This window comes from Cheilinus undulatus, linkage group 16 (assembly GCF_018320785.1).
Source record: "Cheilinus undulatus linkage group 16, ASM1832078v1, whole genome shotgun sequence".
NCBI lineage: Eukaryota > Metazoa > Chordata > Actinopteri > Labriformes > Labridae > Cheilinus > Cheilinus undulatus.
In genome coordinates this window covers 28179869-28205115 of record NC_054880.1, presented here as the reverse complement: position 1 = coordinate 28205115, position 25247 = coordinate 28179869, and the positions used below count along the sequence as shown (strand labels likewise).

The following is a 25247-nucleotide window of genomic DNA, read 5'->3' as shown; positions in this document are numbered from 1 at the left end:
AGCTATCAGCTATTAGACTCTTTTACCCTGACCCCCTCACCTCACATCCGCAACCTTGGTATCATTTTTGACAGTCACCTCTCCTTTCATCAGCATGTCACCCAGCTCACTAAAACTGCCTTTTTTCACCTAAAAAACATAGCCCGCATCCACCCACTACTCTCCTTCCCTGCAGCTGAAACTCTTATCCACGCTTTCATCACATCCAGACTAGATTACTGCAGTAGCATTCTTTATGGCACATCCTCTACAGTCCTCACTAAACTCCAGTACATCCAGAATTCCGCAGCACGCCTTCTGACCCACACCCGCTCCCGTGACCACATCACCCCTGTCCTCTAAAACCTCCACTGGCTCCCTGTCCCCTACTGCATCCAATTCAAAATCCTCCTCCTCACCCATAAAGCTCCGAACCAACAGGCCCCTCCTTACCTTACTGACCTCCTACACCATCACACCCTCTCCCGTAATCTCCACTCTTCAAACCTCAAGCTCCTCTCCCCACCCATAAGAACCAAGCACCGAACCTGGGGGGACAGAGCCTTCTCCGTAGCCGCCCCCTCCCTCTGGAACTCACTCCCTAAACATATCCAAGACTGTACGGACTCTTCAAATCCCTGCTCAAAACCCACCTTTTTAAACTGGCTTTAAATGTTTCATTCTTTTGTCTCGTCTTTCGCTGCCTGATTATCTGCTTGTTGTTTGCATGTTGTCTGTTTAGCTGTTATAGTGTCTTTTGATTTCTTTGGCATGTAATGTCTTTTAACTTGTGTACAGTGTCTTTGAGTTCTTGAAAAGTGCTTTATAAATAAAATGTATTATTATTATTATTATTATTATTATTATTATTATTATTATTATTAGCTAAGATACATTCACAGCAATCAGGTGATCCTTTTTCACTAATTGTAAGAGTCATAGCACCATTCGGCTGGACCTCTGTTGAATTGGGCCAGTCACTTTAAATGGGGTAAATATGTATGCAGTCACTTATTTTACATTGAATATTTTTGTTTAATTGACTTTACTTTGTAGAAATTTGTTTTAACTTTGACATCAAGATGTTTTTTTGTATTTTTTGTTAACAAAAGGCCAAATTATATTGACCATGATTGTTTATAGAATCAGTAAAATGGTAAAACATCCAGAGAGGCAAATACTTTTAATAGGCACCGTATCTGTTTTGGTCTGTTTGACAGACACAGAAGAGCAGACACATCCTCAGTTGAAGAGCTAGAACTACTGATGAAGTGACATTTTGCTTGATACTGTCAGCTGCATTAATCATTATCTTTATATAAAATATGGATCAAATCACTAAGTGTTATTTGAAGTTGCAGCAAACCTTCAGAGAGTTGTGATCTAAGTCTGCCGTTGGATCAGAATCCTCCGGGGACGTCAGCCTATTTTAGAGCTCATTTTGGCTCATTGTTTTTGTTTTGTGGCCCCAAAACTCGACTTTGATCAAACTTGTTTGTGACTTGTTGTGGTGATCCTGGAACTTTTTCTCCAGAACCAAGTTCACATTAACTCTTTGAAAAAAAAAAAAATGAGTCTCACATTCTCACTAGTCATAGCTATAGGAGGACAAAACTAAAGCTGTTTCACACATATAATCCTTAAAATTCCTAGAAATTCCTAGAGATTTCCCCTGAAATCTTCTACACAGTCAAACTACCTGTTGGTGTTGTTCATGGGAAGCAGGACAATGCAAAAAGGAACAGCATGGAATTGGCAGACAAAGCAACAATGTTGGATACTGATGACAGAAGTCCATAGTGGAATCTAAAAGATATCTAACATGCCTTCAAACCTGCCCCCACACCCCGATAATTTCATCTGGAATGTGCCGTAAAAGAATTGCAACTTTTTTGGTAGTTGCTTAGTGTATTCTGAGCCTTAGGTGTTAACAAATTGAGGCAGCTACTATGACAAAAGGAAACTTTTGTTATAGGAAGCCTTTAACAAACTTATTACCAACACATGACCAGGACACAAACATAAACATATTGGTTTAGAAACTTGGCATTTGCTATCCCTTCACTGAAGTCATCCGAATATTTTTACTCCTCGCTCCAGAAAACCAAAATGTTGAACTTGAGGTTTTAAAACAGGAGTCAACAAACTTGTGGGTCATTATAAGTCTTATTTATAGCTTAAACTGCATGCATGCACCTAAAAACTGGCATTTTGTATTTTCACACTGACTCTCAACATCTGCTTCTTGATATTAGATAATAAGAATCATAAGGAAACTATGCTGTGGGAAGCAAGCTGACAGAAAGTGCCACCAATATAGCTTTGTTTTTGTTGCCATGTGCCTTTGACTGGTTTACCCCTTTTCTCATCCAACCAAACAAGGCAATAAACTAGTTCAAGGCAATCAGAGGCAATCATGGCATGCCTTTGCCATCCTCAGAAAAAAGGATGCAGCATGCTGAGGGGATTCAAAAGTAGGTTCTGTATACCTGCATGTACTCTACAGTGAAATAAATGGCTGAAGATGGTGACCCAAGTGAAACTTAGCTGCTTGTGATGTCTTGGCTGTGTGCTTAGAGTCATTGTCATATTGGAAGGTGAACCTTTGGCCCAGTGAGCGTTGCAGAATAGGTTTTCTTTGAGGATACTTCTGCATCCAGCTTTCCCTCAAGCTTGCAATCTGCCAGCCCCTACTGCTGAACACCCCCACCCCCCGCCCCCACAACATGATGCTGCCACCACCATGCTTCACAAAACAGGTGTTTCTTTACTCATGTCTCTCAGTGACCAAAGAGTGCTAAATGTCCCAGCAGATCCAGCAGCCACTCTTTCCGTCTTCTCAGATGTCTCCTAACTTTGTCAATGGCGCTGTAGTAGCTCTGTGACCCGCTGACCAACTGATGGCATGTAGCTGGTGCTATAGGATGGGACAAAACATTCATAAAGGGATGATTTACTATTGTAAGTCAGTGCATTGTTTTGTTTTTTTTGAAAGTGCCTTACACAATCTTCTAGCTGTTTGGAATAATCTGCTCTACGTGGAGTGATGCATTTAGGCAGCAGCCAGCAGAAAACAGACCTGGTGCATATCTTGACTGGAGTGGAGTGGCCTTTCTGGGGGCGTGTGAGATGGACAAGAGTGCAGACAGTGGAATTGCTCAGACTCACTAGCTATTTGCGCCACAGCTGCACTTAGCAAGCAGATTGATGTGGATAGAAGTACAGAGTATGTGGAATTTGGGGGTAACAAATTGTAGCTACTGTTTGCCATTAAATGATAAAATTATATCCATATATCCAGCCTTTACAGTGCATCCATAAAGTTTCAGACTCCCTTGATGTTTTTTTTTTTTCAATTTTGCAGTGTTGCAGCCTGATGCTACAATCATTTAAATTCATTTTCTCTCAATAATCTATGATGACAAAGTGAAAATATTGAGGAATGTTGCAAATGGATTTTGGACAAACAAACTGAAATGTCGCACTATACTTAGTTGAATCACCTTTGGCAGCAATTACAGCCTTAAGTCTTTTTGAATATGACTCAACAAACTTTGCACATCTGGATTGGGAATTTTCTGCCATTCTTTACAAATCCTCTCAAGCTCAGTCAGGTTTGATGGGGGCTGTCTTTGGACAGCCATTTCCAGGTTTCTCCTAAGATGTAGGTAGGGTTCAAGTCAAGGCTCTGCCTGGGCCACTCTAGGACGTTCACAGAGTTGTTCCTAAGCCACTCTTGTGTTGTCTTGGCTGTGTGCTTTAGGTCACTGTCATGTTGGAAGATGAAACTTTAGATATCTCTGTACTTTGCTCCATTCAGCTTTCCCTCAACCCTGACCAGTCTCCCAGTCCCTGCTGTTAAAATAAAAAAAACCCACAGCATGATGCTGCCACCACCATGCTTCACTGTTGGGATGGTACTGGACAGGTGATGAGCGGTGCCTGGATTTCAAAGTGAACAGTTGAATGTTGGTTTCACCAGACCAGAGACTCTTGTTTCTCACAGTATAAGAGTCCTTCAGGTGTTTTTTGTTTGTTTGTTTGTTTGTTGTTTGTTTGTTTTTTTGCAAGCTCCAAGTGGGCTTTTATGTGTTTTTTATGTGTGTTTTATGTGCTTCCGTCTAGCCACTCTGCCAGAACAGGGCTGTGTGCAGTGCAGCCAGAGTTTAATTAAGGCAACAGCAAACGTACATGTGCAGTCCTACTCAGCACATGCTCTGTTACTGTGTCTGCTGCTTCTTTTTTTATTTCAAATGTTTAATCAGCTGTGATTCGATGACAGTTTGTTTATGAGCGTGTTCTTCCTCCTCAGATGTCTGAGACAGAGCAGGACCATCATGCCTTTAAGATACACTGGCAGCAAATCTCACACTCTTGTGTCTATTCCCAGCTAAACCTGCTATAGCTGAGGTGATTCTGACTGAATGTCAGCCACGCTGTCCTCCCTGTCAACACCCTCTCAACCCCTCAGGAGGCTTTCAGACATGTACGACGTGTAACCGATGCTTCTGCTGCTCCTGTTTTCTTTGTCTTGAGAACAACATGTGAGGAAACCGAATCTGCAGTTTATGAAACAGCTCTGTAATTTACTTGGACAGCATATCCTCTCCTCCTTCACCACACAATGACCCCCGGTGATTCTGTTTCTCCACCTCTTAGCCTTCTCCAGGCCTCCAGCGGCTTCACAATCAGCTGTGGATGTCAGGTTGTTTCCTTTTTGTGCTCCACACCTACACGCAGGTCTCCATTTCAGCCCCTCTGGTTTGTGTATGTTTCTGTTTTTGTGCTTGTATAACCAAAATCCTTGTGTTTTTTTTCCCCTTCATGCAGCCTGTCTGGGAGTATTAGAGCCTACAAGAAGAGAGAAATGTAATAACCAGCGAGCGCTGGTGCCCTGTCAGCACGGCTCAGCCTCCAGAGCGGCCTGCCCATCACGGACAGCCCATGACGGCGCAGATTACAGCGAGCTCTGCAATAAGGCTGACACATGGAGCAGTCACAGATTACAGCAGTACATTATTTCCTCCATCTATCTGTGCAGCTGAAAAACCCGTCATCTCCGTAGCGGAGCAGGCATGCAGCGCACTCTGGTGGTGAAACAATGGTATGACAATCCGGGGCTCATTTTGGCAGCTTTTTAACAACTAATCCTCCTCTTCAGCTATAAATGCTTCTCAGTTTTAGTCAAATTTTGGTAATTTATACCCCCTTTGTGTTAACCCTTGCATGAATATGACCTGTTTTAACATTTACTTTAGCAATAAAAACCCCTTAATGTCCAATCAAGTTTATATTGACTGTCTAAAATCATCATCTAAAAGATGAAAGTTATAAATTTACCAAAAAAAAGGCTAAAATTGAGGTTCAAGCTGTAAATTACAAGATTCTGGTGTTAAATTGTAACTTTAGTGGATGGTTATTAGATATGTTATTTTGAAGTGTGGTAGCCTATGTTAGACCATAATAGCAGCAGTGCTTTTATTACCCCATATATTTTTTATTTAATGTTGCAGCCTGATGCTACCATCATTTAAATTTATTTTAATATATTGGTTTTGTTTTTGTGTTAGAAAGGTGGCTTTCTTGCTGCAGACATGTTGGGGAGGGTAGGAGCACTGGGCAGTCAGGATTTTAGAAATATTTGCAAATTTATTAGAAATTTAAAAAAACTGCAATATCGCATTAGCACAAGTATTCAGAGCCTTTGAAACAACACTTGAAATTTAGCATTTGCCTCCCATTTCTCAGGATTGTTGCTGCTCTACAGCTTGATTAGACTCACCCTTGTGGGCCTTACAGCAATGCATATCCAGGGAATCAAGAGACAGAATAGTTGGCATGCACAGATCTGAGGAAGGCTACATAAAAATTCTGCTGCACTGAAGGTTCCCAAGAGCACACTGGTGCACACCTCCATAGTTCTCAAATGCAAGAAGTTTGGACACAACTAGGACTCTTCCAAGAGCTGGTTCCCCAGCCAAACTGCGCAATCCGTGGATGAAGGCATTAGAAAGAGAAGTGACCAAGAACCCAATGGTCACCCCTACTGAGCTCCAGAGATCCTGTATGGAGATGGGACAAAGTTCCAAAAGGACACCCATCACTACAGCCCTCCAGTGATCTGGGCTTGATGGCAGAGTGGCTAGATGCACACCTCTCCTCAGTGGTCTTTGTATGTCACTCTAACTCAAGGAGGAACTGACTTTATTTTGGAGGTCAAAGGTAAAGATGATTGGGCATCATGTTCATCCTTTGCTTATGAATGCAACACTTCAAAAAAGATTTTAACCAATCACAATACCACAAAGCCCACCGAGCCCTCCTTCATCCACAACTGTGCTTCCTTGAGGGGGCACATACCCACCAGGTGACATCATTTTTGTTGACAAAATCACCCGTAAGCACTCACTTTTTTCAGTTTTAATCAGATATTAAAACACATTACAAAGTCAGTATGCAAATACTCCCATTTGTTAAATTAAATGACTTAAAATGCACAAACTTTTGAACATTTCTCTGTTGATGTGAACTAGCATAAATTAATCCATGTTTCACCTGAAAGAGAAAATTTTGGGAACTAATAAATATGACACCTTTTTACAAGTGAAAATACAAGCATACCAAGGTAAGTACTTATATATGTTTCGTCTCATATTTTGACTTTTTCAGCCCAGTAGCTCACACAACCTGTCATACTGAAATAAAGCAACTTATGGTCACAATGTAGAAAATAAACATGAAGGAAATCAGGCAGTAAATAAGCACTGAGAAAGTAAGTGCATAAGCAATGTGTTTCCAGTGAGAAGAGTTCAGTCTGTTTCCTTTGAACTGTACATAGAAATTAAACACTCTGCACACCAAACAGTGTGGCTGAATTTAAAGAAAACTTTGAGAACAGGCATCTTTGCAAACATCTTCCTGTAGTCCCAACAGGACAACACAGTGCAAAATCAATACAGCTTAAATGCGATGCTACGACATGACGGACAGTGCAATAATCTCAGCCTTGGGTGATGCCAACACTGTTACTGGTAAAGAGTCTGATTGGCGGCAAAGAATCGAGAGTAACTGCCAAGTCAGTGTTTAAGGTTGTGAGCAGCTGAAGCATCAGCACCATTAAAGCCCTGCATGTTCACTTTACAGTTTGTTCTCTAGACCTAACATTGTTCATTGAGGCTTTAGGATAACTCCACCTAAAACTAGGGTGATTCTGAAGGTTCGGTCATGTATTTTGAAAACATTTTACAATCTGTGACTTTGGTTGAGAGCAGGCAATCTTCTCCTAATGAAGTCAGACAGAGCAAATAAAAAAAAAAAGATAATAAGGATGGACAGTGATGGAGTCAACTCAAGCTAAGTTCATTTGGAATACCAGAAATTTTTAGCAGTCCCTATTTAAAACATGACCAGCTTTAACAACTTATAAGAAAGGAATCCTGAATAAACAGACCTTGTCCTTAAAGCCTAGTTAACACTTCTGGTTCAAATCTACGCCATACTAGCACAGAGTGCTACATACTTATGCCTTGTTGTGTCCTTCTAAGCAGGCAGTTTGAGGTCTTTGCTAGTCGTATTACCAGTTCCTGGTCTTTTCACGTTCTTACGTTTGTGAACAGGGAACACTATTGACTCAAACCAAGCGAGTTTTATTGGGGTTGCAGCATATAAATATTAAGCAGTAATTGATTTTACTGCAATCACTGCAAACAAGAAAATATGGTCGCTAGATACAGTGAGACTGAGGACAAGGGAAATGGATATTGTAGGATTAAGGCCCCAGAAAAAATATTAAAAAAATCAAACTTTTTTTTTTTATTATGAATATGAAGTCTGAATTCTGAGAAAAAAAAGTCTAAGTTCTCAAATTAAAGTTAGTTTTATGAATTTGGGAGGGGGTCCCCAGTCTAATGTTCACATTTACACTGTAAGATTTTTTTACACATTACTTTTATTTCAGAGTCTCACCAAACAGACATGGCTTTATTTTAATTCATTTTATATATATTTTGACATTGACGCATCACACATTTTCTCAGAATCCCTCCAATCTTCCTAAGTCAAGATAAGGGCTGGATATATAACTTTCCTGACTCCGCCCCCGTTTAGACTGGAGGTCTACAAATACAAAGACAATCACAGGGCTTGAAGTCAGCATTGTTTAAAATGGTAGTTAAATTTTTGAGGAGCAACTCAGGTTAGGTGCGTATGCTTCTTCACATCTGCAGACAAGGTGTCGACTGCTTATTAATCTGGCACATTATCAGACCCTAAATTTAACATTTATCTACCTACCTGCCTGCATTTTATTTTCCCCAAAAAGTTTTAATTTAAAAGTGTGCTAATTTGGCTCCACTGTGAGATGTGTCTTCCCCTCTGGCTTTGCTGCTTAATGTTGTAACCCACAGCACTATCTGACTGGCTAGATGTCACAACAGCTAGTTAATCAACGCTGAGGCAACTGACATAGTGAATGTGTGATATCACTTCCTGTTTTCCTGCTGCTCCTTTGTTGCTCTGTGCCATTGCCTTTCACAGAGCCAGCGCTAACTCATTTTGTGATATATTTTTGTTCATGAAATTTTAATTTTGTCAGTATTTCAGTTTAAAATGTTTATTATTGGTCTCATTAACTACTAATAATTGGCCCTGAAATCAGCAGAAGTCAAACCAAAATGCAAACTTTTGGCATAGATTCAACACAGAAGTATAACTCTGTCTCAAGGAAGGCCCTTTCTGAACCAAAACCTACTAAAGTGCAAAGTATAAATACATGAATACATTTTATAGGTTTTCAGAGATAACGGATACATTTAGCTGTTTCTGGAGACACTGATGTATATGTGGCATTATCTAATGATAACAATGCAAGTTTTCCTGTGAAAATCTGTTAAGTAGAAGAGATTTTATAAGAAAAAAAACAGCTAAAATCTGTGATTATCACTGGAAAACAGGCATTGCTATCCCCAGATAACTGGATAAATCATTTAGGATCTTGAGAAAAAAGAGCTGCTGGTCTAGCTAGGCTAAATTATTTTCTTCTTCTGTTACTGATGTGTTGGATATGGTCCTTTAATTACAAAGCAGCATATAAGGGCCACTCCTAGAAATAAAAAAAATAAAAGGATCCATTAAAGTTTGAAAATCCTAAATTTTGACTTCATAAACTAAAAAAAATCAGAAATTTACAACATTATAAAGATGTAAATTTACAAGAGCCCCAGTTTACAGAAATGTCTCTTTAGTCCAGATGGTAATGATAATATGATGACTCTGGCCTTAAATCACAAGTGTGTCCTTATCGCTCAGTGCCAGATAAAAATAACAAGTTGATTAGGTTCACAAGTGCAGTACTTGTGCAAGGAAAATGGCTTAATCTGGTATGATTTTCTTCCACACTTTTTCAACTTTATAATTTTAACATTTCTGAGTTCTAGTTGTCACAAATTCAAACTTTTTAAACTTGAATTTTTACATTTTTTTCTCAGAAATTTATGATATTTTTTAAACTGAAGGGCTGTTTTTTCCTATTAACAGATCCTCTTTGTTGTTGTTTTATTCTTTGAGAGTGGCCCTAATATGCTATTATACTTTAATAATGCTGGCGTCAGGCCAAAACCTCATATCTCCTAAATGATCACTTTTCAGAGAATGAAAAAAACTCACCTCATTTTATAATTAATTTAACACTAAATGGTCATAGTCAGAGTCTTTTTGGCTCTTTTTATTGCTTTAAAATTGGTTGAAACCCAGTGGCAGATGTTAAGGGTGACAAATAGCACAGATTTAAGGAAAAAGAAATAAAATCAAGAAAGAGGGAGATATAAGGTTTTTGCCCAATGCCATAACTGAGATATATAAAAAAGTAGTATTATAAGCAGTAACCCCAAAGTGATTCTCTTGTTCTTTGTTAAAACTCTTTGTTTTTCTCAATCAAGATTGTCGGCATCAAAAAGACAGATATCTTCCGATTCCGAAAAAAAAAAAAAACAGACATATTCTATAGAATGATGGTCTATTGGAGTGAGGAGCTTATCTCTGATGATGTTGAAAACTTACCATCAAGATTGGAGTTTGTCACTGGCAAAAAAAAAAAAAAAAATATATATATATATATATATATATATATATATTTTTTTTTTTCTTTTTTTTTTTTTTTTGGACAATTCTTAACAGAGCATATTTTCTAAGCTCTAAAACTCCAAAGCTCCAAAATCCATTAGCTTAAGGCTATAACGATGAAATAGCCTGAAAAGTTGATGTTATTAATATTAAACTTATTTGCAAAATCATAGATAAACACGAACAAGAGAGACGAAATGGGAATTCATGACTGAAAGGGAAAACTGGATTTAGTCTGAACAGTCATGGATGTTTATGAAGGACATTTTTGTTCTGGATAAGTTCAACTGTCTGACAATATCTTTGTTAGTTTGTCCGGTCTGACTTCTATTTTGAAAAGTAGAGACAATCTAACAACTCAGCTGTTAATTTGGTGAGACCAATGCTTGAAATAATCCAAAATAAGAAATATTTGACCTGTCATAACAAATGAGATTAATCGTTTCAATACCAACCAAACACAAGCATACAGTTTTGACTTGGTTTTGATGGATCTTTGTTTCAGTTGAAATCCTAACGGAGTTAAGAAGCTTGTGCACTCACACCAAAATAGGAGAAATGGCTACCCTAGTGCCTGGTCGAGGCCAAGGCAAGTTGTGGATTTGAAGGATTTGTGTATTTACAGTTCCACGAGTCCACTCCTGGAGGCGTTTCTCATTTGACCTTGTTTTCTTCCTGAGTATTTTCCTCTATGACCACGATCTGTACACCCGACAACTGTCCACTGGCGTCCAGCTGCAGCCCCTGAACCCCATCAGTCTGCGCCTCCTGCATTTGGCACTGTGACTCCTCTGACTCTGCTGCCATCGTCACTTCCATCCCACTCTGGACCATCATGGTGGCTTCCTCTCTGCCTGACTCCCCGCTCAGCTGCAGCTCCATTACTCCAACTGTCTGCTCCATTGGGGCCGGGTTGATCTCGATGACCGTGTGCTCCTGGCCGGCCTCCACCTCACCCTGCATCACCTCTTGCTGCACCAGCATGGTGCCGTCCACCACCTGGCCTTCTATGGGAACCACCTCTGCCCCCCCAGCTTGCTGGCTCAGATGCACCAGCTCTAAGGGGCTCACCATCGTGCCCAGCTGGCTAGAGTCCTGCACAGGGGTGGTGCCCAAGAGCGTTAGGCCAGAAGATGGATGCAAGGTGATGGTGTCCGCCTTTCCGTCTCCGGTCACCATGTAGCGGGTGAAGAGCTGCGAGCCTGCAGGCAGGAGGGTGACCGTATTGGAGGACTGGGCCAAAGAGGCAATGGGAAGGCCAGCCACAGTGAACGGCTGACCCACAGAGGACAGAGAAATGGGCGAGAGAACAGTGAACTGCTGCGGCTGCAGAGTGGCCTGCTGGCTGATGGAAGAGGTCAGAAGGGTGGTGGCGGAAGCTGGCCTCTGGAGACGAGGTCGCTTGGTCTGACGTTTGGTGGGAGTTTTGTTTTTGGCAGGCTGAGGACAGGACAGGAGAGCTCGCACCTGCTGCTGCTTCCTCTGCTCTTCCAGCTGAACCTCGAGGTCTAAATAGAGCACACAACAGAGAAGAGAGAGTGAGGGCAGAGCAGAAAAACATTTTTCTTTTCCAACATTTGTCTCTTTAAAGGTGCTTAGTGACTCAGCAGATTCTTTCCTTGTTACATTAAATCCTCCTCTTATGATTAGAAAGTAAGCGGCATACAGTTCAAGACCAAACAGTTGAAGGTTGTAACTATTTCAGCTCTATTTTTTCTGAGTTGAGAGAACACATTTTAGTTTTAAGTAAGTACTTAAAGTCAGATTTAAGTACTCAAAATATTTGACAATCATCCCTTAATCGGTTTTCTGAGTTTTGTCAGAATGCCTACGGGCATTAAACTCTTTTTCACCATGACACAAAATCATACAAAAATTCAGTTGAAGTTTCATTTTTTTAAATCTTCTCTTGAGTCTACGACGTCACAAACTAATTGAGAAAACGTTCACTTTATGCTTAAGCATCCCATATTCACATCACATAAAAAAGTCATATTAAAAATAGTAAGAAGCAGGAAAAGGTTTGACTTTTAGTCCTCTTTGTAGCAAGAAAAGGTTTTACAAGTCTTACCATTTTACAATTAAAAAATAAAAATATTTAAGCCAAGTCAGTTTTATTTATACAATGGTGCTCATTGTTGTTTTTATTTTATTGGTAATAATAATAATAATGATAATGATATTAACAATAATAACAATTTTATTTACATCACATCTTAAAAATGTTTCCAAAGTGCTTAACAGACATCAAAAGCATAACCTCTGGAGAAATTAGAAATCAAGAATTAGACCAAATATTAGTCTAAACTAAGAATTGCCAATTTAATTAATCCAACACCAGTTAAACACTGACACTTTTTCTCCACATCAGACAAAATAAATGACAAAAGGTGGCATGCAAGTTGAATCCTCTGAGCCTCTGTGTCTCTCCTGTGCGTTTTGTCTTGAAAAGCTTTTAAAACATCAACCCTGTGGTGCACAGTCAAGCTCTAAATATCATTTTTCTGGGACAACCTGGGCTTTAAGAATATGTGTGCTGCAGTAATGTCACTTAAATTTTTAAAAAGTTACGGGACTAAAAAAATAAAGAGCTAAAAAAAAAAAGGAAAACCATGTGTGACACAACAAACATTAACAACTAAGGTTTGTTTTTTTTGCACTAACTTGTTCACTCATCTCTTTGGGACCAAAAAAATTATTCTGTGTCAAAAAGTGTTTAAAATATTCACATTTTTACATTAAAAACTTATCATGTTAGCATATGTTTGGTAGCATACACAATAAAGTATCACTATATTACCACATTAATAGTTAGCTGAAATTAAGAATTAAAAAGGGATAGTCACTTATCACCCTAGCCCTAATTTTAAGTATTTTACGGTCTAAATGACATTAAAAAGACTTTATAATTGCAGCAGTAAATTATATCAGCAAGCAGCCATGAAACAGGCTGGAATAACAATGTCAAAATCCCTGCAGGGAATGACACACATCAAATAAACCTTAATACTAAATAAACACAAAAGGGCTTGTCTGTTTTCTCTTTCAGGCTCTTAATCTTGATGTTTGCCAATTTAAGAGTAACCTGCTTTTTAAGGCCCAACACAGTTCATTTCTGTCTCTTTAAAGCAACCAGACTGTTAAAAACTCTCCAGTTTCGGCTCAGAACAACAACACTGCTGCTCTGTTGTTGCCCTATTGGTCTGTCTAAGCAGCAACTCATGTTATATTTGACAAAATTGCCAAGGTGCAGATTAGCTGTGTGGTTGTAATGCATTTGATATGAAGTTTTTTTGGACATAGTATTTTTGCACAAAAAAATGTTTTTAAAGCATTTCCTCCTAAACAGACAAAGACAGGATGAAGATTTTGTATGTGTTGAAAAGTTTCAAACAAAGAAATCAAACGAGGAGATATATCAGTCCTCCCTGGTTTACAGAGACATATTGGAAGTCCATATTTTCACTCCTGAAGTGTGGGTCTAGTTGTGTTCAGTACTCACTGTTGAGCGTACTGAGGATCTGCTCCTGGCCAGGATCCGTCTGCTGCCTCCTCCTCTCCAGTAACTTTTTCACCGAGTCGAGCAGGCCGAACACCTGGGCGAGGTTACTGAGCACCGCCACCTCTACCAGACAGGAATCTGGGATCAGTGCGGCAATCGATCAAAGGATCACATGGTCAGTCAGAAAGGAGGAACAAATTCAGCTGTTGTAAACAATCAACCATTCAGTGTTCATTCACAGAAACTAACAGTATCTGTTTGACAGCTTTCAACTGCAGCTGAATTTGTTCCTTCTTTTCTTTTGTTTCACATTTGAGCATCTTTCAAGGATGTGATTAGCAAAGGATGAAAAGCAGGAAAAACATTTCCAGCACTTATTTCTTTCACTGTGTTCTGTTTTTATTCATAAAATCCAATTTTATGGATAATAAAATCTCATGACTCAATGTTTCAGAAAGCATAACTGAGAGTTACATTAGTGTTGTAGCTGTACCTGTTTCCTGTAAAGCTGCAGGCTCTTTGCGCTGCTGCACGCCGTTCAACAGCTCCTGCAGCTCTGTGCTGATGTTGGTGACCACTTCGCCGAGCAAACCCACATCAGCAATGCCCTTCCAGAAGTTCAGTGTGTCCTCTGTGGACACACACAGACACAGAAGTCTCAGTCACTGGTGAGCTGGGGGTCATCGTTAGTGTGGAATGAATGATTTGTGCTGGTATGTGAGCGCTGTGTGACCTGAGATCTCATTAGATTCCTTTTTGTCTGCAGACTCCAGAGAGCCTGAGCTCCAGTCCGCCTTCCCGCTCAGAGCCTCGGTTCTTTCTTCACCGACTGCCCCACCATTTCCCAGAACCACCTGAGCTGCAATGTGCATGAAAAAACATCATGAATTTGGATGGTTCAGTAGTCAGCAAGTCTTTCTTAACATCGACTAATTTTTGCTACTTTGTGTGCCTAAAGAGTTTTTATTTTTCTCATTGTGTCATTTTGTGTATTTTTATTAGAACTGTCAAACAATTATCTTGTGATTCAATGAGATGGCGGATATGAACATTTCCTCCGATATTTACATCAAATTTATTGTCTGTAAATATCAGCCTTTAGCAGCTGTAAACATAAACTATAAGGTGCCTAAAGTATTCACCCCTTTAATGTTTTAACCTTTTATTGATTTGATAAATCAATCATGGTCAATATACTTTGGCTTCCTTGACAAAAATAAAAATGTTATTTAATGTTAAAGTGAAAACAGATATCGACAAGGTTATGTCAACTGAATAAAAATATGTAATTTAAAATAAATGACTGCATAAATATTTACCACCTTTAAAGTGACTGACCTAATTCAACAGAGGTCAAGCTAACTGGTGCTAGTAGTCTCACAATTAACAATTTGGATCACCAGAGTGCAGTGAATGTGTCTCAAAGGATTTTAGTATAAAGCCACCTGTGTCTGGAAGGTCCAGTCACTGGTTAGTAAGTATTTCTGGCTAACATTACACCATCCAGACAAAAGAACACTCAGAGAAAAGTTATTAAAAAGTATAAGTCAGGAGATGGATATGAAAAAACTCCAAGCCACTGAACATCCCCGGAGTTAAACTAATCATCAAGAAAAGGAAGGAATACGGCACATGTGCAAATCTGCCTAAATCATTCTATTCTCACAAACCAAGGTTATAACAGTTTTAGATTTTTCATTGGTTTTTATTTTTATTTCATTTTCATTTTCTCCGATGAACTTCAGTTTTGTTTTTATTAGTTTTTACTACTGGATTTTTAGTTAAGTTTAGTTTTTAATTTTCAAAAGTGTTTTGTTTTAGTTTAGTTTTTATTAGTTTTAGCGTTAGTTTTAGTTTACAGATAGATGTCAGGGCTGAGTGAACATCATATATTTTTAAAAACATTTTCAAACAGGCTACTCTTCACTTTTATTTTATTTATTTGAAGATTATGTTTGAATACAAATCTTGGCATGACCCTAATTTTAATAACCTCGGAGCAAAAAGGCCCTGAAATCCAGCTTCAAGGTTCTGATTTAGTCAAATACGCTGTTTAACACTATTTTGCTGTCCTGCATTTACAAAATAACTCACTGAAGTTCAATGACCCCTGGTTAAGGTGACTGCATTTACACTTCCAGGAGTTTATGTTATTTGCTGTCTTTGCGTTAAGATGAAGATTTCTATATTAGCGTATTTGTCACACTAGTTTATATGACGCAGTCCAATTTTTAGATTAAAAAAAGGTATTAAAAATGGGTAATAAACACCAAATTTTACAGTGAATGTTCTGAAAAGAAATGTATTTTTGTATTTCTCTTGTATTGTATAAATTGAGTCAAAACATGGCGGTTTGTTATAAATGAAGTGCTTTCTGCCAGACTGAATCTTGTCACGCTCTAACCTTGAGAGGACGTCGGCGTGGTCAGCCCAGTGCCATCAGGTGGAAACCGTGTGTTGTTGATCAGGAGGTCAAACTTGGTGCTGCGACACGTGTTGGTGCACAGTGTGCTGTGCTGGTAAAAGTCCAGCTGACCCGAATCCATCATTTTTCTTGGAGAGAAATCAAATCAACAAACAGTTTATATGTTGAAGAGAACTGTTTACAGCTAGATCACATAAATGAGCCCTTCAGAAATGCTGAAACATATTTCTATAATCAGCTGGAATTCAAACAGATTTTTTACATTCATGCACATAAAATAAAAAAAAATTAAAAAACACTTAAGATATGGGTTATTCAAAGAGATGGGGCATTCAATGAAAAGCCAAGAAACATCATCATCTCATTTACAACTTAAAGATGACCAAATTAAATGCAGCTGATATATTCAAATAAAGATACACAGAATATTTAATCTTGCCATCAGCTCAGATGTTTATTTAAGATTTCTGAATCACACTATTTTTCAGAAACAAGCTTTCATGCTGACTGTAATTAAACCATCCTGTTGTGCATCTAACAAGCTCAGAATATTAAAACATGGCTTTAAGGCTTGATGACAGAAATGTCTCTTCACCTTAGCATGACTCCGCCCATCCTGATGGCTCTCTTCCAGTCCTTCAGAGTGGCTTTTCCAGAAATGTGCACAAATTGCTTCGGGCTAATCAGTTGGTCCTCATACTAAAGGAGAGAGTATCAGGTAAATAAGCACACTAGGTGATGATAAAACACGGTAAACATGTAAAATTATAAGACTTTGTATGTGAGTACAAAGTAGTTTATGAATGAGTATGGCTATAAGGCGGGGGTGTAAAGATACACAGATTTGTGCCAAACCATTTTAGTACAGGACTCTGAGCACAGAGCAGAACAATCCAAATACCTCCCACATAGGCCAAACACGCCGTATAATCCAGTGTATAACCTGCACTTTTAACACCTATTTTTTCATCTGAAAAGCTGGCTGTGGCTTATATACTCAGGCGACCTGTATACGAGTATAAAGCTAAAACACTCAGTTATTATCACAAGGGCAGACTACACAAGACTGAACACTTGCTTTAATGTCTGCTTTGACAAAAGTCAGCCGAATTCTTTTTTAGTTGATTGAAATGTCAGATTTGACAACTTGTCAACATACTTAAATTCATTTCAAGGGAAAAGAGGAAACATGTATGTCAGTTGTTTGTGTATGTTGTACTTTGTTTGGTACACAAATGTTTAACAAAAAAAATTAGTTGTAAAGTCAGAATAGTTCTTTGCTTTTGATGTAAACAAGAGTGATGGCAGTTAGAACGAGTTACACATTTTTTTAAATCAACAAATGAAAAAAGATGATCGGCTCTTATCGATTATCGTCCATCAGTAGTACAAAATTATCTGTTACTGGTATCGGTTGAAAAAAATACTTATTGTGCATCACTAGCACTAATTATAGCCTCCAATTAATCATGATTAATGCATTAGAGCTGACAGCCCTAACAGTATTTCATGGTAATGCCACTAGCACCCTTTATTATTTCTTTAACTGTTATAAAAGCCTTGGAAAAACATTATTTAAGTTGAAACCCTGTGTTGCTCTTTACAAGCTCAGCTCCTCTACCTCAGACTGATCAGAGGAAGCATCCATGATTGAGCGATGTGTGAAATGAAGATGGAAAATCAATCACATTGCTGACATTTCAATCAGTATTTAGCTGTGTGAAGCTTACTAGTAACAAAAAAATAAATAAGTGGTTGTATGTGAGACACCAGAAGCAGTGCATGTTTATTTCCTGCAAAGAGACAGACTATTGAATGACCTATTTACTATTCAGCTATGTATAGCAATGTTTTATAACAAGCTGTAACTGTTTACTTTCATTTCTGACTGCTTATATATCAGTGTTTCAGCGTTTTGTGAGTCATTTTTACTCAAAATATGATCAACAGTGAAATTGGCAGTAATCTGCAACAATGTAGACCTGATGATTACCAACCTTGACACATTTGACGTTGATTCCTGGGCACACAAATTTCTTCACAAGCAGCACAGCTTTACAGTCACCACATGTTATTGGGCAGCCAATCTCAACGTCGTCTCCCTCAGTTGGTTCTAAAAGTAGAAAAGAGATAGACAATTTTGTAAGATAACCTGCTAAATAAATGCATCATTACATCTTTCCAAGTTGTCCAAACATCATCAGACAATCTCTTACCTGGATTAGCTTCAACGGCCATGACAGCAGCGTCTGTTTCTGCAGATTCATCTCTGAAAAATTAAATTTACAGTTTGGTTTTTGGTGGTTTATTTGATGTTTCAGATGGACAGGACTATTACTATGAACTCCATCCTTGCATAGACTCATTTAAGTATCCCCTGTCTTTAAAACATACCCAGTGGTGATTGGCTGTAGCTGGAGGATAACCTGAGTCTTATTAGGATCACTAGGGTCCTCTTCCCCATCAGTCTTCACCATCACCACCTCGGCCATGGACACTGTGACCTCCTCATTGGTTGCCATCACTCTCAGAGTAAACTGCAGAGGGGGGCCGCTTTAATATAACAGCTATTGGGTTTGTTCATCTGAAATGAATGAATGAATTTGAAAAAAAAACTGTGAGTGATCACAATTCTTTAGCAATGGTATCTGGATGATGAAAAGCTGGCATCATTTGAATAACTTTCATAGGGCTACGTAGAGAGCATAAGGGTTGTAAAGATTAAACAATATTGATGTTAGTTTTGATACCACAAAGACAAAACAAAATTCAAAGTATTGTCAGTTTTCATGCTGGAGGGTAGTTGTCAGAGGAAATGATTTATGGCACACTAAAATAAAAAGCCTCTGTGTACATTATCCACTGCAAATATTTACAGAGTAATACATTTCACTGTCAAAAGATGGATGAGATTTTCTCAGTAAGCAGCATAGACCGGTGGTGTTCAATCATTTTTAACTGAGGGCCACAAAATGAAAAATATAAGGATGACAGGGCTGCTTTGATATCAACTTCAGTGTTTTAAAGTTAGTAAAGCCGACCCAATGTTGGTTAAGAAACGCCAAGTACTCGAAAATTCTTAAAAAAAAAAAGTGTGCATCACCGCTTTTCATTCATGTCATCAGGGCAAATAGGCTGTCATTTTTGAGGACTTTTAGGGTGTCCAATCAGCTTTCAGGGGGACCCTAGTCTGCCAGTGCAGGATGACAACACCATGCAGCAAAGAGCAGAGATTAGAGCTTAACAATTTGGGAGAAAAATATGTTTTTTTCCCTAATATTGCAATTTATTATGCAATTATTTTCTTAATTTCCCCTTCTTTTTATTTTTTAACCATCACAATCCAACATAATATCAGATAGATTAAATTAGAGATGCATGATTTTGAAGAAATATCTATTATTTGGACTCATATTGCAAATTCAAAATGAACTGTATTAAAGAGAATGGTCATTTTTATGTCATTCATATTTTGATTAAGAAATACACAAAAACAAGGAAAATAGGATTTTTTGGAAACTACTGAAAAGAAATGAATGAATGACATGTAGAGTATAACATCTCTTTTAGTGTTTTGATGTACATTTCAGTTTTAAAAATACTGAACCTTCTGCAATTTTAAAGTTACAGTTATTGCAAATTCATCTAAATTTCAATTAATTGCTCAGCATTGGATCCAACTGTTTGTGCAACTAAAGGACGGGAGCTTTGTTATAGGTTAACGTTAGGGATCCACAATATTATCAACATGATACTGGTGTTGGCAGATATTAGCCAAAAAAAAGTAAATTGTTTGTGTCATCAGATATGAATATATCTGCTGATATTTTCCAACTATAAATTGGCTCTTTTTTTCTATATCCACTGTAAATACTCAGTGCTTAACAAGTTTATTAGCCCACCACCCAAGTAAGGTTTATGCCACAGCTACCCTAAATTAACAGCATTGGTAATTACCAAAATCATTTTATTTTATGTTTCTGCAATGGTAAATACACCAATATGTAGAAGCTCTTTAACCCAAATGATATTTTTAATGCTAAAATATAAGTATTATTGTTATCCATGAATTTTCAAATTTACTGATTTACAAAAAAACTGAAAAATAGTAAATCACATTATTTTTTCTTGATTAATATGTCAAATTATAGTTATTTACTTGCATTCCTGAACAGAAAAATTAGTTTTAATGTTATGCTTGATTAATTTCTGACAAATTTGGGTATGAAAAGGTGAATTCAGTTTGAAATTCCTCATTCCTGTTCAAAATGGTGAAACGTGGAGAGCTCACTGAAAATGAAAGAGCATTAAAGCACTTCATGATGCTGGATGGTCTCTGAGACAAATATGACAGGTGGTCTAATAAATTTGTTAAGCACCATATCTGCCATAACTATGAAGCTTAGCATGATCAGCTAACAGCCTAAGGATCCCAGCTCCCTCAGCCGATCACAGGCCTTTTTCTCAATACAGCAGTGTATTCAAATGTGCCATACGTCTTACTAAACCTGCTTGCATTAATGCTGATGCATCACACTGCTGCTGGCAAAGCTTAACCTCCTCTACCCCAGCCTCCTCCTTTATAGCATAAAGCTTGTTGCCCCCTCACATACAGATTCATGCTACTATGGATTAATTGCTTTTAAACTAATTTTATTGTATTCAATACACACTGTCATAAATGTATCTATCCATTTGGGGGTTTGTAGCCCTGCGCTCCTTGGAAAGTCAAAGCATGCTGCTTGACTAACCCAGCGAGCATCTTTTTAGCAGAGCTTTCTCTGCCAAGTAAATGGTTAAATGTATGATGATTATGCTTTCCGTTTGGAGGGCCACAAGGACACAAACTGAAGTGTAATCGTGGTGCCAAAACATCAGGTGTGTTTTTACCTAGCACTGGCTTCCTCCTCGCTCCAAACTAATATTTTCCCAAAAGCTAGGGGGCAGTGTCTTCAAAAAACACGTCTGTTGCATGTTTTGACTTCTAGCCTTCTAGCACATCTGCGTCTGTAAAAACTTTGGAGATGTGCAGAAACTCACCACATGAGACAGAGAAAGCAAGATTTTATGTTTGACACTCGTGTTTCCATGGATGTGTCAAACATCAAACCGGCTTTGAAACAAGAATGAAACAGGAGTGTTTCTGTTTTTCATTCTTAAGCTTTGAAGAATGTGTTGAGGACTCATGTTTTAAGTCTGAAATACATACTTAAACATCAGTATTGATACTGGTATTTGCTGAAATGAATCTCTAAATATCTGCATCAGATATTAGAAAAATCCAACAGCCTGTCCTGCATCCCTAGTTAATTGGGCTGTGTTCCATACTTTATGACACCACACTTTTAAATATGAAACAATCTGTTATTTAAAAAATCAGCAGCATGGAAAAGTACAAAACAAGTGACTAGATTAAACTACTATATTAGTGAGTCCCTGAATGTAAGTATTTGTATTTAGTTTGAAAATATCTGTGCATCCCCAGAACTAACTATTGCAAATCATAACTTTAAAATTTTCTAATTTATCCATCTAAATTTTCTGTAATGGACATTTATGACCTTTTAAATGTATTTATAACCAAACATTTAGCCAAACATTCGTATGTCAGAAATGATGCAACTGAGCCTGAATTATATATTGTTAAGGTTCGCTTTTAAAATTGGCATTCATTTATTACATTTAATGATAATGAAATGAGAGCTATATTTTTTTAAAGCCACAACGAAAAGCAAACTGTCATAACCCGTCCAACTTCTCATCATGTTTCAAAGCTAGAGCTGGCGTTAGTGTTATTTCCCTCTGTGCATGGAGGTTTAAAATTGCAGCTTGGTGTGATTCATGAGGATGCTAACTGATCGGAGGAGACTCAACCGTTACTCAAACGTAACTGCCAAATTCGCTGCAGATGAAACGAGAATGATTCCCTCTACTTGCTTGTGATATCACGGTCACAGTGGGAAACTGACAGCTTTTCTCGGCTGAGATCCACACAGCCACTCAGACTAGAGTCGACGGTAGCCATTACAGCTAACGCAAGGGCGTAACATGATGTGTGAGAAACGGTACAATATTGTGAACTATACTGACCGAGACGGTTAAAGCTTTGCATTTACAGTGTGACGGTTACGTGCCGCTTGTCTCTGAACCGTACGTCCCTTCGTAACTCTGCATTTTAACTCTCCGCTCCCCCTCAAAATGACGTCTCCCTGTGCGGCGGCACGTACAGCAAACAACGGCACGGCGACGGCGTTACCCCTCCATTCTCTCCGAGCCTGGCTGCATGAACCCCTCCGCAATTTACCCGAAACCCCCGGCTTAAAGTATCGTTAGTGTCGTTAAAACGTCCGATATTTCACAGACAAGTATGCTGAAAAACACACAGTAAACTGTAAGCTTGTCCTTACCGTTTTATGAAGAGAAACGCAGCCCTAGATTGTACAGAGCTGCGGCGCATGCGTGCTTTGCTGATGTAGCTTGACTTCCTGCTGAATAGCGCTTGCTTGTTTTCACGGCGACAAAATCTGAAACTTATTTTATAGACTCTGGCTTTGCTCTGCTTTATTGCAGCTTCACTTTGGGAAATACTGAATAATGACTGATACTACATGTTGATGTGATGCGTGTTTAAAATGGCCACAGAACTGGACTGAATATGTTCTGCATAACTAACTTTGTCTGTTGTGCACCTGCCATGAATAGTTGAATACATCTTTTGAGTACTACAGCATATCTCTGTTTATCTAGGCCTCATCTATTAAGATGTCTTATATGATAATTTATCTTTATTTTCCATCACTTATCCTCATTCATGTTGTAGTTTAACTTAAAACAATAATATTGGTGTCATAAACGTTTAGATTTTCTGCTACATACTTAGAAATGCACTGTTTATGAGAATTTAGGACGTAGGCTACTGAAACAGAGGGTCGAAATCATGCCAATACTGCTGCCAATATTCTTTTCATCATGGCATAAGACTCCCCTCTTGACTGGACACAACAGATAACCATAACTGATATCTGTTCATGTCACATTGCAGAAGGCCATTGTTGTCAACAGGACCAATATGCTGATACCATCAGTGCATTGTCACCTTCCTACATGTATGTCATATTAACTCTATTTCTAGTCCTACAATGCTATAAAAAGTATTCACCCCTTAGATCTTTTACCTTTTTACTGATTTTATAAATCAATCATGGTCATTATAATTTGGCCTTTTAGACAAAAAAAACTACAATAAGAACTCTTTAATATCAAAGTGAAAACAGATTTCTACAAAGTTATAGAAATCACATAAAATATGTAAGGTGAAATTGAAGATTGAAAACATATTCACCTTTAAAAGTGACTGACCTTTTTAACAGAGAGTCAGTCAGTTGGTGCTAGTAGTCTCACAACTAGTGAAATGGGGATCACCTGAGTGCAGTGAATATGTCTCAGGTGGTTGTAGTGTAAAGACATCTGTGTCCAGAAGGTCCAGTCACTGGTTAATCAGTATTCCTGGCTGCCATTACACCCTGAAGACAAAAGAACACTCGAGGCGACTAAGGGAAAAGGTTATTGAAAACTATAAGTACAAGATAATGACCCAAAGCATACAGCAAAGCCCAGACCTCACTCCAATATAGAATTTGGGGCTTGACTTGAAAAGGGCTGTGTACATCCAATAAGTACTCTTTCAGTTTATGATATAAACATCCATCAGATTAACCTGGCACGCCAGATGGATGTGGGAAACAAATCCATCTGGAAAATCACTCATAGACAGCAATTGGGAAAGGGCAGAGCCTTTGAAAAAAAAACACTTGGAGAGTAAGTGGGTTAATCTTCTGTCTGTTACATTTTTACGGGCCAATCAGAGCAACAAAACACATGACGTAGCCGCTCCCGAGCAGCACTCCCACTGAAGGAGTAAATGGCAACTCATGTAAGTACACGACTTCTGTCGTTTTCAAAAAGAAAACAACTCACTGCTGTTCTTTGCTCTTTTAACAAAGAAAAATCAAGTAAAACTGGCGCTTTAGCAGCATCCACGCTAATGTCTTCCGCCATAGTTGAATCAGCCTCTTGTTGCTGCTTGCTTACGTCACGACTCCACCGCGCCCAAAAGTATTACCCCTCATCGCTGATTGGTCCTGTCACTTTCTAACTGTGCCTAAACGGTTCAGACGGGAGCTTTGCAAGATGGATTTGCAAGTGAGAAACATGGAAACATCTGCTTTGCAAGGTTACCATCAGATATGTTTATCTACAAATATATGTTCTTGCCTGTATCTTTACCATCATCACTTAAAACCTATTTAAATTAAATTCACATATTCATTCATATAATACTGATGTTGACTTAAACTATAAAGCTTGAAACTAAAATAGAATAGAAAGAAAAGCTCTATTGTCATTGCACATTGTACAATGAAATATGCAGTACTTCTCACATGAAATGTTACCATTGTTAATGCGCAGGATATTTCAAGTATGAAGAACAGTATTGCACCTTAAAGTTAGACAACAAATATTTATACAGGTTAGCATATTGCATCAGGATAATCTGTGTAAGGAAAGTTTTGCTTAATTTAATATAAATGCACTTGTAAATGATGAACCATAAAGTTTGCATAAATGTTATGCACACATGCTCACTATATCATACGAATCTGAGGTGTAGAGCTGTTCTGTGACTAAAAGTAAAAGCCATTTTAATCCAACAACTAAAACTGTATTTAAAATAGCCACCAGAAATACGATTGTATACCAGCTGTAAATATCAACTGAAAAGTTCTTATCTTTCAAAACTGACAATAACCTTAAGGCTATCTGCTGACACTGATATAATGTCAATAATACATGGATTAATTCATTTTGTAAATAACAAAGTGTATGTTATAGAGCTGCTCTTTTTGTAAACAATATGAAAATTACATTTATTATTGAATTGGCACTTACTGATTCATGGTATGTGAAGAACATTGTGTTGCCATGTGTATAAAATGTCATTTGGAGTTTGATTTAATCGATTAACCCAGTTGTTAAACAGTTTGTTCCTAATACACATTACCACTCATTTATTTGCATCACGTCACCTTAATAATCGTTATATTGCTACTTCTTATTGTTTGTTTAGCTTTTTTATCCGTCTATCTAGCTTTTATAATCGCTTCATCGACTCTTTCCCTTTTGAGCTTATATCCTCTAGACTCTGATTTCACAGTTTGTGGA

At 38.2% G+C, this 25247-nt stretch overlaps 1 protein-coding gene across 3 annotated transcripts; it reads right to left on the bottom strand.

Annotated features, from left to right (window-relative positions):
• Positions 1-10181: 10181 nt before the first annotated feature.
• gmeb1 (glucocorticoid modulatory element binding protein 1) lies at positions 10182-22487 on the bottom strand. Of its 3 annotated transcripts, none has more exons than XM_041808203.1 (10): positions 22433-22487; positions 18420-18609; positions 18242-18294; positions 18023-18138; positions 16621-16724; positions 16005-16153; positions 14334-14459; positions 14094-14231; positions 13601-13738; positions 10182-11606 (listed from the first exon to the last, which is right to left on the bottom strand). In XM_041808203.1, exons 2-10 carry the CDS (start codon positions 18545-18547, stop codon positions 10753-10755), a joined length of 1806 nt encoding a protein of 601 aa, XP_041664137.1. In that variant the 5' UTR covers positions 18548-18609; positions 22433-22487; the 3' UTR covers positions 10182-10752. The 3 variants fall into 3 exon arrangements, with proteins under 3 accessions (XP_041664137.1, XP_041664136.1, XP_041664138.1); XM_041808202.1 differs by lacking the exon at positions 22433-22487 and adding an exon at positions 22116-22173; XM_041808204.1 differs by lacking the exon at positions 22433-22487 and adding an exon at positions 22116-22173 and having other exon boundaries at positions 13601-13723.
• Between the last annotated feature and the right edge of the window lie 2760 nt (positions 22488-25247).

What these genes read in the sequence shown, in the direction of transcription:
- gmeb1 (XM_041808203.1), bottom strand. Translation starts at nt 18,547, where the DNA reads ATGGCAACCAATGAGGAGGTCACAGTGTCCATGGCCGAGGTGGTGATG. An exon ending in GGCCGTTGAAGCTAATCCAG is followed by an intron (nt 18,139 to 18,241) that starts GTAAGAGATTGT and finishes TTCTACTTTTAG; the next exon opens with AACCAACTGAGGGAGACGAC. An exon ending in CACGCCGACGTCCTCTCAAG is followed by an intron (nt 14,460 to 16,004) that starts GTTAGAGCGTGA and finishes TGCACATTGCAG; the next exon opens with CTCAGGTGGTTCTGGGAAAT.